The 13,028-nt window shown below is 47.7% G+C and overlaps 1 protein-coding gene across 1 annotated transcript; it reads left to right on the forward strand.

The window, feature by feature from the left end:
• Positions 1-321: 321 nt before the first annotated feature.
• On the forward strand, positions 322-9,980 carry Tm4sf19 (transmembrane 4 L six family member 19). Its single transcript, XM_050159910.1, has 5 exons — positions 322-571; positions 3,826-4,027; positions 4,552-4,617; positions 8,044-8,213; positions 8,326-9,980. Exons 2-5 carry the CDS (start codon positions 3,827-3,829, stop codon positions 8,507-8,509), a joined length of 621 nt encoding a protein of 206 aa, XP_050015867.1. The 5' UTR covers positions 322-571; position 3,826; the 3' UTR covers positions 8,510-9,980.
• The last annotated feature ends 3,048 nt before the right edge of the window (positions 9,981-13,028 follow it).

Below are 13,028 nucleotides of genomic sequence, written 5' to 3' on the forward strand. Positions count from 1 at the left end.
GTTGTGACTGTGATACTAAGGGTGGTGGTGCCTGGTGCTTGAACAGGAAAGGAAGAACTGCCCTGTGAGGCCAAGCAAGTGGGGAGAGAAAGAAAAGGGGTAGGTTGTGCTCATTGCTGCGCCCATGGAGTCCAGATTCTACAAGCGAGGATGATACAGCAGGCCGGTGGGTGCAGTGGGTGTGGGGGAGGCGCACTGGTAGTGGTGGAGGCTGAGGTAGTTCTCCCGGCTGCGTCCAGTGACGCTTTAAAACCATTGCGCTCATGAGATCACGCCCCTCGTTTCCTTCCTTGGGATCACATGAAAATGAGCAGGGAGTGGGTCATGAGCATAGGGCTCGCCTATGTGACAAAATGATCCTTCAGTGGCAGCCTGTGGGCAGCTGTGGGCCCACTCCCCACTCACGCACGAATGCCCAGGTGACTTCTCTCTATATATACAGTCCCTTCCTGACCCTGCAAGCCAGGCCTTCTAGGAGTCCTGGCTGGGACTGCAGGAGCCAAGGCCCCTTTTGAACAGAGCGCCCTCCACTTTCTTGTTCTCCCATTCTGACTTTTGTCTTCAGACACAGGTAAGTCTAGATGAAAGGGTCCGATGAAATGGTGTCCAAGAACGGCAGGGCGGCAGGGCGTACTAGCGAAGAGCACCAATCTTGTAATACATAGACCACGTCCTTCTCCTTGCTTTTTGCCTGTTCTGCCTAGCTTTATAGTCCCCAAGGAAGGGACTGTGTTTTTCCACGTTTGTCTCCCTAGGCTCTAGCACAGTACCAGGCAAAGATGGGGCTTGGTTGATGGGAAGGGAAAGGTGGAAGAAACACAGAATTTGTACTCTCGCTCTGAGACAATGAACGGTCCCTGTGCCCAGACGGTGGCTGATGTTTGATTGGCTCATCAGCCTTCACCTCAGGTTTGAACACGGGCCTCCTCTACAGCCTAATTTTGAGATTTGACCTATGGGGCATAAACGTGCATGCCTGAGACCCCAGCGCTTGGGAGGTCGGGGCAGGAAACCAATCGGGACTAAGCAAACCTGGGCTACAAGAGACCCTGGCAAAAGAAATAAACTCAAAGTTGACCTGATCTTGCCTGTCTCTACTCACAAGGAACCGAGCCCACCTCTCTACTAATCTTCTGACTCAAGTATTTGGAAGGATTTCTCAGAATATTGTGATTTCTAAGGGAAAGGTCATGGAGAGGAAGTGAAAGTCAAACCACGGCTCAGCCCCCTTTCTCTTTAGATAGAGTAGGACCTCCCTGTTCTTGCTGCAGAGTCCGAGGTGCAGGCCAGCCGAGGGCTATTAGTGACTAAGCAAGGCTGGCACCCTCAGGGGCAGACTCTTTGGTTAATTCTCCTTCAGGGACCCCTGTCCTCTGTTTTCACTTAAACTCTTGTTGCAAGCTGAGCATGCCCAGAGACATTTCTGTCCATTGCTTCTACATATGTGCACCCCCCAAAATATGTCTAGATTTCTATTTTAGGTTATGACTTAAGCTTCCTCAGAATGATCTAACTAAGCGTTCATACATACATAGCATGCATGTGTGCTTCTGCATACTATGCAGAGGCCGCATTTGCTGTCCTGGACTGTACATGTAATAACACGTCTTCCTTCACTCTCTCACATCTTACGTACTAAATTTAGCTTGGCACTCACTAGATACTGGGAGCCCACTGTGTTCAGTTAGAGGGGTTCTCTGAATTCCACTCACCCAAAAGACCACACTTAGGTTTGTAGTTTTTTCCTCTAATTTGTCTAAATTTGTTTTTTTTTTTAATTTAGGCTAGCCTCCAATATACTATGTAGCCAAGGCTAGTCTTGAACTCAAGATCTCTTGCTTCCAACAAGGAGCTGGGTTAATGGGTACACACCATCATGCCTGACTTCAAGAATTTTTCATTTGTTGGTTATCTGAAATTCAAGTTCAATATTAACCGAGAGTCTTTGTTTGGTTGGTTTGAGAGTTTTTGAGACACGGTCTCTTGTAGCCACAGCTGACCTCAAACTCAATTTGTGGAGGATAACCTTGAACCTCTATTTCCCAAGTCTGAGGTTCTAGGTGTATGCTACCATGTCTGGCTCAGGCTCGATAATTTTCAACCCTTTCCTGAGAAGAAACAGGAAAATTTGGTTTTGATCATTGGGGGTCTCAATACACTTCACTTACAGGTGATTATGAGCAGGTGCTAAAGGGCCAGGTTCAAAATGCATTCCTGAATACTCAGTAACATAGCAGTCCTTACAGGCCATGACAAAATCCGTCCTCTGAGAGACAGTGGGTGAATGTCGAAAGCAGAGCACTGCCCTTAAATAGCAAGATAATCTGCAGAGGGAAGACTGCCTGAGTCACAAGACAATGTGGAACTGAGTGCAAGGGAAAAACAAAAACAAAGCAAACCCAGCATGGTGGGAAGAAGTGTTTTCCCTCTCTCTCTCTCTCTCTCTCTCTCTCTCTCTCTCTCTCTCTCTCTCTCTCTCTCTTTTTCNCTGACAGTCAGGTGTGGGGATACATGCCTTTCTTTGATCCTAGCATTTGGGAAGTAGAGGCAGATATATCTCTCAGAGTTTGAGAATTTGGCTATATACTGAGTTCCAGAACAGCCAAGGGTACACAGTGAGACCCCAACTCAAAAAAACAAACAACATCATCAAAGAATACCGCTGACTTTAAGCATGGAGAATGGGCATCTTGATGGCCCCTTTAAAAGCTTTATTGGATAGGGGCTGGAGAGATGGCTCAGTGGTTAAGAGCATTGCCTGCTCTTCCAAAGGTCCTGAGTTCAATTCCCAGCAACCACATGGTGACTCACAACCATCTGTAATGGCGTCTGGTGCCCTCTTCTGGCCTGAAGACATACACACAGACAGAATATTGTATACATAATAAATAAATAAATAAATATTGAAAAAAACAAACAAACAAACAACAACAAAAAAGCTTTATTGGATAGAAACAGTCTATTGAGATAACCCAGTAAGTAGGTAAAGGTGCTTGCCAACAGCCTTACAAATTGAGTCCAATCCCTGGGACCCACATGATGGAAAGAGAGAACAGACTCTTGAAAGTTGTCCTCTGGGCTGGGCGGTAGTGGTGCACGCCTTTAATCCCAGCACTAGGGAGGCAGAGGCAGGTGGATCTCTGTGATTATGCAGTTAGTCTGGTCTACAGGACAGTCAGAGCTACACAGAGAAACCTTGTCTTGAAAACCAAACAAACAAAAAAGAAAAAGAAAATTAGCCTCTGGCTAGAAGGATGGCTCAGTGGTTAAGAGCACTGGCTATTCTTTCAGAGGTTCGAGTCCCAGCACCCACATAGTGGCTCCAAACCATCTATACCTGTAGTCTTAGAGGATCGGTCGACCTCTTCTAGCGTGCAGACAGATGTACATGCAGACAAAACATCCATAGACATAAAATAGGTAAATCATAAAAGAAAGAAAATTGTTATATTTTTCTCTGACTACACACATGTGATGTGTCACACGAATGCCCCTACACACATACATATGCACATGTGTGTGTGAGCACACACATACACGCACACACACACACACTGAAGAAAATGTAAAAATTTAAAAAAAATGAGAAATAATCTCTGGCTATAATAGGGCACATACAAAATGGACTGTAGAAATATGTGTGGTTGAAGCTTGCCAGAAAATGGAGTCTGTAACTCCAATTATTATGGAAGACTTAGCAAGGCAGTGTGTTTGAAAAGTGTCTCAGCTGTCCTCAACATGACCTCTCCTCAGAAGCCATCTCCATCCGTGTCCTGTTGGGTACTCCCACCCTGGCTCTGTTGTGACTGTCTCCCATCGTTCCAGGATGCTGTCCTTTCCCCGTGTGGTAGCCTGCTCACGGACCTGCTCCCGCTTCCTTGGGCTGAGCCTAGGAACTGCATCGCTGTTTGCCGCCGGGGCCAACATCGCACTCCTCTTTCCTAACTGGGATACGACCTACCTGACGAGGGGCCTCATTGGCAAGCATGCCATGCTGGGTGCTGGGCTCTGGGGAGGAGGATTCATGGTAGGCGAAGGGTTTCAGGGATGGAACTGGGAGGTGGTGGTGGTCAGGGTGTTCCAACAAATTGGTATTGGGTTCATAAACAGCCCAAGGAATAGGGGGATTTATCATGGGTTGCTGGGTTTTAGCTCGGAACCATTAAGGCTAGATGGATGTCAGCATCAACAGAGTCAAAACAGGCTAAGTTCAACCTGGGCCCTAAGTTCAGGCCCTACGTTCATTTCAACAGCTGTGTGTGGCAGCTAGAAATGCAAATCCCCTGGTCTCTTCTTTCAGATTCATTTATTTTTATGTGTATGGGTGTTTTGACCGTACATATGTAAGGATGTGGGCCATGTGGGTGCCGGAACCTTCAGAGGCCAGAAGGGGCTGTTCCATTCCCTGGAACTGGAGTAACAGGTTGTAAGCTTCCGTGTGTGCTGGGAACCAAACCTGAGCCGTCCTACAGAGCAATCAGTGCTCTTAACCACTGAGCCATCTCTCCAGGCCCACGTAGTCTCCTCCCAACACACTCCTCTGCTTTCCAGGTACTCATGGCAGCAACTCTCATCTCCCTGACGGGCTACTTCAGCAACAAAGCACCCTGTCGGCACGTAAGCACCAAGCCCCACCCTTTAACACCCCTCTGCTCTCTCGTTCTCTGCTCTAGAGGAAGATGGCTCAGCTTTAGTTTTCAGGCTTGAAGTCAGCGCCTAGCTATGTCCTTTAACAACTCCAACCTCTTGGCAAGTGACTTAATTTTTCCAGACTCCTCTGTAAGAAGGGAGGTGGTCACTTCGAGGTGGGGGCGTACACCTTTAATTGCAGATCTCTGTGTGAGTTTGAGGCCAGCCTGGTCTACAGAGCGAGTTCCAGGACAGGCTCCAAATCTACACAGAGAAACCTTCTCTTGAAAAACCAAAAAAGGGCTGGAGAGATGGCTCAGAGGTTGAGAGCACTGACTGCTCTTCCAGAGGTCCTGAGTTCAATTCCCAGCAACCACATGGTGGCTCACAGCCATCTATAATGAGATCTGGTGCCCTCTTCTGGCCAGCAAGCATACAGACAGACAGAACACTGTATACATAATAAATAAATAAATCTTAAAAAAAAAACTCATCTTGTAGCCAGGCATGTTGGTGCATGCCTTTAATCCCAGCACTCAGGAGGCAGAGGCAGACAGATCTCTGTGTTTAAGGCCAGCCTAGTCTACAAAGCAAGCTTCAGGCCAGCCATGGCTACACAGAGACACCCTGAAATCCTGTCTTGGGAAAACAACACACGAATAAATGAGCCTCATGATCTAGTGATGTCAGACTGATCTTAACCCTTGCTCCTCCAGCAGAAGATCCCGAGGCTCGGCGGCTGCGGACAGTAAAGAACATCGCGGACCTACGACAGAATTTAGAAGAGACGATGTCCAGCTTACGGGGAACTCAGGTTACACACAGGTATGGGCAGCGTGAATTGCTTTGCTTTCTCCCTCTGCTTCTCTCCTGCATACCGGGCTCCCCACAAGTGGTTTGGTTGAGAGCGGAAGAGAAATGAAGGGGGTAGAAGTTAATGTACAGATATTACCCCTGCTGAAGGTTTCTCAGGGCACTGCCCAGAGGAAATTGCCCCCGGCCCCATTCACACTTTCTTTGACTTGCATCATTCAAGCCGTTGGAAGGAACAGGTGAACTGTGTCTGACCTGTGTGACTTGAATTCCTCCCAGGTCTCCTGACACACATGATGGTGTTAGTCATGCACGTGTATGNGATCCGCCTGCCTCTGCCTCCTGAGTGCTGGGATTAAAGGCATGAGCCACCACCTCCCGGCTCGCTCTTTCTTTCTTTCTTTCTTTCTTTCTTTCTTTCTTTCTTTCTTTCTTTCTTTCTTTCTTTCTTAAGATTTACTTATTTATTATGTATACAACATTCCTTCCATGTATGCAGAAGAGGGCACCAGATCTCATTACAGATGGTTGTGAGCCACCGTGTGGTTGCTGGGAATTGAACTCAGGACCTCTGGAAGCGCAGTCAGTGCTCTTAACCTCTGAGCCATCTCTCCAGCCCCTGGACAGGTTTTTTTGCTGTGTAACTTGAAGCTGTCTTTGAACTTGTCATCCTCCTGCCTCATCTCCCCAGTGCTGGCAATCTTGGTGTGAAGCACTCTGCTGGTGCTTGGCTGGTTGAACATTTTCTTAGAGGCCTGGGATGTAGCTCAGTGATGGAGCATTTTCCTGGCGTGTATGAGGTACTGGAGTGGGAATTCTCAGCACTAAAACAGCCAACCGAGGAATCCAAACAGACCACATACATGTACCCCTCCACACCCCTCCACACACACTCAGACACCTGATCGCACGTGTGCCTGCATGCACAGAGACCTTTTTCTTACCATTAGAAATAACCCAGCCACCAATTTATAATCTAATTCTTTTACTCTACAGATACTGACAAGCCCAGAATAAGTTTGTACGTTATTAATTACCACTGCCCTGGTATAGACTTTCAAACACCCCAAGCTGGCTATGGTGGCTCACACCTTTTAACACCAACTTTTGAAATAGGGAGACAGGAGGATCACGAGTTCAAGGTCATCCTGGGCCACGTAGTTGTGATCAGCCTGGATTCCATGTCTGTGTGTGTACACATCTATGCATGTCATACAGACATATGCATATATATTGTTCTAGTTTGCTTTCTGGTTCTGTGGTAAACACCATGAGCAAAACAACTTAGGAAGGAAAGGGTTTATTTCCTCTCACACCTTCCAGGTCACAATCCACCCCTGGGGGAGATCAGGACAGAAGCTCAAGGCAGGCGCGTGGACGCAGGAACTGAAGAAGAGCCCGTAGAGGGGTGCTGCTTATGGGCTTGTTTCCAGGCTAATGGTTAGCTACCTTTCTAATACCTCTCAGGACCACCTGCCCAGGGGTGGCGCCACCCACAGTGGGCTGGGCCCCACGGCCTCGGTCATCAATCAAGAAAATTCCATACAGATGTGCCTAAAGGCCAAACCGAGGGAGGCGAACCCTCAGTTGGCCGTCCTTCCTCCCCGGTTGTTGTAGTTTGTGTCCAGCTGACAGAAGTACCCAGCGCATACGTATTTAGTGTGAATGGGTGCCCCGTTACTGTCACTCCACACGAGACCTGCTCTGGTTTCCCACAGCCACACGCACACCGGGAAGCCCTCCAACTGCGTTCCAGGCTAAAACATTACCTACAAACACACACTCGCTTCATTTACTACTTTGTTCTCTTTGGCCTGAGCGAGTGGCTCTTTTTCTCCCCCCTGAAACAGGGTTTCTCTATGTAGCTCTGGGCTGTCCTTGAACTCACTCCGCAGACGAGACTGACCTCTGCCTGCCTGCCTCTGCTTTCCAACTGCTGGGATTAAAGGCATGTGCCACCACTGCCTGGCTAAGCGAGTGACTCTTGGGTGAACATCAGACTTTCTAAAGCATTTGTTAAAACATAAATTGCTTTGTCTTACCTGGGGTTTCTAACCCAGGATATCTGGGATGGGTTGAAGAGAGTGCACATTCAACTACGCAGTCCCAGGTGATTGTGTTGGGCTTCTGATAAACTAACAGAATTTGTGTCTTCTACTGACCGAGCCAACTCCTCCTCTGCTTCCTTCTCGCCTTTTTCTTTTTTTGCTTAATTTGAAAGAGATCAAGAGTGGGACTTTGGTGGCTTTAATGACAGGTTGTCAATAGAGGGGAAAAGTGAGCATGCGAAACCCACTTTGCTAGTCCGGAGCTCAGAGACTGCAGTAGAGTAGCAAGGGGGTCTCAACCTGCTGGAGGGGCCAAAGACCCTGTGCGGGAAGGAGATGGAGATCCATATGTCTGTCAGTTTCTTCTTGGCTTTTCCCAGGGACAGACACCCTTGGACACGTTCTAAATGAATCTGTCTCCCCCCCCCAAACACACACACCCATGATAGGGTGGGAGAATGCCTGCCACCTGAGATGCTAGACTTGACCGTGTCACCTCACCAGTCCCGTGACCACAGTTCCGTGTAAGCCGTGTCTCCTGTCTCCTCTACAGATGCTCATTGCTCTGTTGTCAAGCAGCCTGGCTCTGCTGGGGGCCTTGGTTTGCTTTGTCACTTCTGGAGTAGCCTTGAAAGACGGTCCCTTTTGTATGTTCGACACCTCGTCCTTCAATCAGACACAAGCTTGGAAATTTGGCTATCCCTTCAAAGATCTCCCCAACAGGTAATGGTCACCCTCACAAGCACAGTCCTGCGACCTGGGCCAGGGGAGCCCCAACCCTGTATTTTCTATTGGAGTTCTTTGATTGGCTATTTTTGTTTATTCTCGGAGCTAGGAATTATTTGTATGATCATTCACTCTGGACCTCCATCTGCCTGGAGCCCTCTAAGGCTGTGGTTTGGCACGTGGCCTTCTTCTCCACCCTCGTGTGTATCAGCCTCCTCCAGCTTCTGCTGGTGGCCATCCATGTCGTCAATAGCATCCTTGGGCTGTTCTGCAGCTTCTGTGAGAAGAGCTAGGAAACAGATGTCCTCTCCTGAACTGGTGTTCTCACTGCAAGCTTCCTCCAACCCTTTCTGCAAGAACAGGGTGGGAATCCCCGTTAGGCCCTCCTGTAAGCTGCCAGCACCCTCCTGCACATAGGGGGAATGGTAGGATAAAATGAAAGTCACGCTGCATGCTTTGAAGATGACACCGTAATAGAAAGAGCAATGAAGTCATTGCTGGTGTATAGGGAAGAATTTTTAATCCGTAAGATAATTTCATTTCAGCCTCTTGACAACCCCATGAAAGTTGGCCACATGTTAGGACAGAGAAGCCGAGACTCCCAAAGGGGGCTCTCCAATCTCAAACACACAGCTAGGTGACCCCCCAAATTCTAAAATCAGGTTTACTATTGTAATAGACATAACTGCATTTCCTCCAAAGCATAGATAGGAACCCTTAGCACCAATGTGACTGTATTAGAGACAGGGCCTTCCTTATATGTAATCAAGGATACATGTGGTGATAAACGTGAGGGCCTGATCCAGTAGGATTGACATCCTTACAAGACGGGCAAGAGGCTGGGCGTGATGGTGCACACCTGTGGTCTCTAAGCTGGAGTCAGGAGGATCATCACTTCTAGACCAGCCTGGGCTACATATTGAGATCCTGTTTCAAACAAACAAAAAAAGACTCAGGAAGATGAGGCAGGAGGATGGGCAGTTCTGGGCAAATTAGAGAGACCCTGTCTCAAAATAATAGGGCCAAGGATGTAGCTTACTGTTACAACATAAGCAGAATTCTGGGATCAGTCTCCAATACCGGAAAAGGACAGAAGGAGTGGAGGGAGAGGGGGAGGGAGGGAGGAAGGGGAATAAATACTCCATGAGAGAAAGTTGCAGATCCCCATGCTTATGAAGCCAATGAAGAGTATTGAGAGTATGCTGGGCATTTTCTTAGCAGGCAGTGCCTCAGAAAAACTCTTGGGAGAGAAGGGAGGATAAGGTTCTTAAGATCTAAAGGCTGCAGTCACATCCCACCAGGTGCAGGCTGAGGGCTGGTTTTTAAACAATAATGGACCCTTTTCCAGAAGGGAGGGAGGAGGCCTTTGATCTGACAAACATCATCCAGGTGTCAATTCTCAGAGAAACTATTCCATTGTATCTGCCTCTCTCCCAGCAGGGAAGAAGGAACCTTTGACCTATAAAACACCTCTAGAGCTTCTTTTATCAGAAGGAAGGAGAACCCTTTGTTTAAGGAAAGATGAGGCTCCAGAGAGGAGGTGTGGGTTTAGGGTAAGCTGGCCTTTCCTAAACCTTTTCAAGGAGGGACCCATGAAGTGGCTCATGGGCAAAGATGCTTGCTGCTAAACCCGAAGACCTGAGGCTTAATCTCCAGAACCCACGTGGTGGAAAGAAAGAACAGACTCTTGTAAATTGTCCTACCTCTACACACACACACACACACACACACACACACACACACACACCATGGCACATGCACAACTCCGGTTCCTATATATAAATAAATAAATGTAATTTTTAATTTAAAATTTGTCATATTTTACTCGTATAAATGGATGTTTTGCCTGTATGTATGTCTGTGTACTTTCATACAAGAAGAAAGCCTCTTCTTGCAGGCCAGAAGAGGGTGTGAGATTCCTTGAGATTGGACTTACTGATCGTTGTAAGCTACCATAAGGGTGCTAGGAATTAAAACCTAGGCTCTCTGGAAGAGTAGGTTGTGTTCTTAATCACTGATCCATCTCTCCAGGCCCACCCCAATTTTTTTAAAGGTTGAGGAGAAGAAGGAAGATGGTGTTTGTACACGTGAGGACAAAGAAAAGGCCACATAAGGATGGAGCTAGAAGTTACCCATCTGCAACCCGAAGAAACACACCTCCCTAGAAATCAAATCTGCTGTTACCTTGATCTTCAATTTCTAGCTTACTGAACTGTGAGGAAAATATGGTCATTGCAGTTCATGCTTATAATACCGTCACTCAGGAACCTGAGGCAGGAGAATCATGAATTCAAGGCCAGTCTTGGCTAAATAGAGAGACCTTGTTTCAACCACAGACACCCACCTGCCTCTGCCTCCCAAGTGCTGGGTTTAAAGGCCTGAGCCTGTGAAAACTGGGATTTGCCTTCTAGATACACTAAACTGATTATGCCTAACAGATAATGACCATCCCTGATCCTCAAACGCTTCAGAGGTCTGAGAATATGGCATTTTAATAAAAAGGCTTCTCATGGTAGAGATGTGCCAGCTCCTGGCAGCATCCTATATGGATGGCCACTGAAGAACTTCTATTTGGAGCTTGCTTTAAATGTAGCAAAGCCAGTCACAGGAAAAATTGCCTTGCATCTTAACTGCTGCTAAGACCCTGTCCAGTCTGTGGACAAGCAAGACACTGGGGAATAGATTACCCTGCTTTGTCAAGACAAGCAAGGTAGGCCGGTCTCCCCAAAATTCCTACTCCACAGGAAAGTCTGTCAGATCTTCTTACTTGGCAGTTGAAAATTGATACTATCTTGGAACCTGGGAGAAACTTGGGGTAGCTGTCTAGGTAAATGGAAGGCTGTCTCACTTCTGCTTACTCGGTTAAAATTTATCCTTCTCATATCTGATGGTATTTGATGACTCTGGTGCTGATAGATTTACCAGTTTAACAGCTCTCCCCTGACCCCCAAGGTTACAACCACCTCGGTAGCTCATTAGTTCATTAGTTAAGTTGCCTGTTAAAATTACAGACAGGCGCTGGGTAGTGGTGGCACACACCTTTAATTCCAGCCTGACCTACAAAGTGAGTTCCAGGATGGTACCAAGAGAAACTCTGTTTCAAAAAAGCAGAAAACAAACAAGCAAAACAACAGCAATGTAACATGAATGGGGCCGGCTTGCTTGTTGGGGTTTCCGTCCTGCCCTGTACCCTGCAGCCAGCAAACCCCAAAGAAAATCACACATATACTTTTTTTTTTTTTTTTTTTGGTTTTTCGAGACAGGGTTTCTCTGTGGTTTTGGAGCCTGTCCTGGAACTAGCTCTTGTAGACCGGGCTGGTCTCGAACTCACAGAGATCCACCTGCCTCTGCCTCCCGAGTGCTGGGATTAAAGGCGTGCGCCACCACCGCCTGGCTCACACATATATCTTTTTAAGTTATAAAGCTGATTGGTCCATTAGCTCAGGCTTCTTGTTAGCTCTTATCACTTATATTAACCCATTATTCTGATCTATGTTAGCCATGTGGCTCAGTATCTTTTTTAGATAGGCATATTACATCCTGCTTCTTCAGTGGTCTGGGCAGGAGTGCCAGGAATGGGCTTCCTCCTTCCCAGAATTCTCCTGTTCTCATCGCCCTGCCTCTACTTCCTGTCTGGTGATCTGCCTATACTTCCTGCCTGGCCAATCAGCATTTATTTAAAACATGATTGACAGAATACAGACAATTCTCCCGCACCACAGCAACAACAAAACATCCTTCTCACCTGTACCTAGGCACGCAGTCCTGTCCTCATTTTCATTTAAGTTCCAGGACAGTCAGGGCTACACAGAGAAACCCTGTCTCAAAACCCAAGAAAGGTCTTTATTGTACATGAGGGACAAACCAGCCAGTGGCATCTGGAAGAGTCCAGACTGACCATGGTCAGCAGAATAGACTGGGCTGTGGGTGGGGGGAGGAAGAGGAAGAGGAGAGGAGAGGGGGATCAAGAGGACCAAGAAGACCAAGAGAATGCATGGGAACCAAGAGGCTGTGTAGCCAAAATGGCTGTTGTTGTGCTTTCCCGTAGCTTTAAGGGACAAGCTACGCCCACTCCTTTTTTACCTCTGACCTCCGCCATCATCATCTCTCTCTCTCTCTCTCTCTCTCTCTCTCTCTCTCTCTCTCTCTCTCTCTCTCTCTCTCCTCTTNCTCTCTCTCTCTCTCTCTCTCTCTCTCTCTCTCTTCTGTTCTCTCCCGGTGTACACACGGGGCTTTGTTTCTCCTCTCCTTTTCTCTCTGTCTCTCCTTTTATCTCCTCTCTCTCTCTCTCTTTCTCTCTCTCTCTCCCTCTCTCCCTCTCTCTCTCAATAAATGCTTTTATGGCTACTTTCTGTGTCTATGGGTCTGCTCACAACCGCTGCGCATTGGGAATTCTGCCGTGTGGCTTCCCGCTGATGGGAACTCTGCCACTGCTCGGGAGTGCCAGACTCTGGAGCAGGCGCCCGGCACCGCTGGGGACCCACCGGAGCTTGCTGCTGCTCTGTGAGCCCACCGGGTGGGGGGGAACCCCCAGATTTTAAGAATAACAGCTGTTACACAGGGATCAGAATCTGGGGGAAGGCAAATGAGGCCCAGAGCCTAGGTTGGAGAGGTTTAGGATGTGGGGCTGGGTGAGAAGTGCTGGGAGGAGCTACAGGTACTGAGTGAGACTTGTCCCATGTTTCTTTGGGGGCTAATAGAACTCCCTGTAAGTATTGCAGCTTGAATGGAAAGGAATTCTGACATCGGGAGCCAAAGAATGTCACAGTCACTCTAAGAGTGGCAGCTTACAGGTCTGCCCCAGGGAAAGGT

Source organism: Alexandromys fortis, unplaced genomic scaffold, assembly GCF_014885135.2.
Source record: "Alexandromys fortis isolate MF-2015 unplaced genomic scaffold, M_Fortis_MF-2015_v1.1 scaffold_119, whole genome shotgun sequence".
Classification (NCBI taxonomy): Eukaryota; Metazoa; Chordata; class Mammalia; order Rodentia; family Cricetidae; genus Alexandromys; species Alexandromys fortis.

What these genes read in the sequence shown, in the direction of transcription:
- Tm4sf19 (XM_050159910.1), top strand. Translation starts at nt 3,827, where the DNA reads ATGCTGTCCTTTCCCCGTGTGGTAGCCTGCTCACGGACCTGCTCCCGC. An exon ending in TCTGGGGAGGAGGATTCATG is followed by an intron (nt 4,028 to 4,551) that starts GTAGGCGAAGGG and finishes TCTGCTTTCCAG; the next exon opens with GTACTCATGGCAGCAACTCT. An exon ending in TTCAAAGATCTCCCCAACAG is followed by an intron (nt 8,214 to 8,325) that starts GTAATGGTCACC and finishes TCTCGGAGCTAG; the next exon opens with GAATTATTTGTATGATCATT.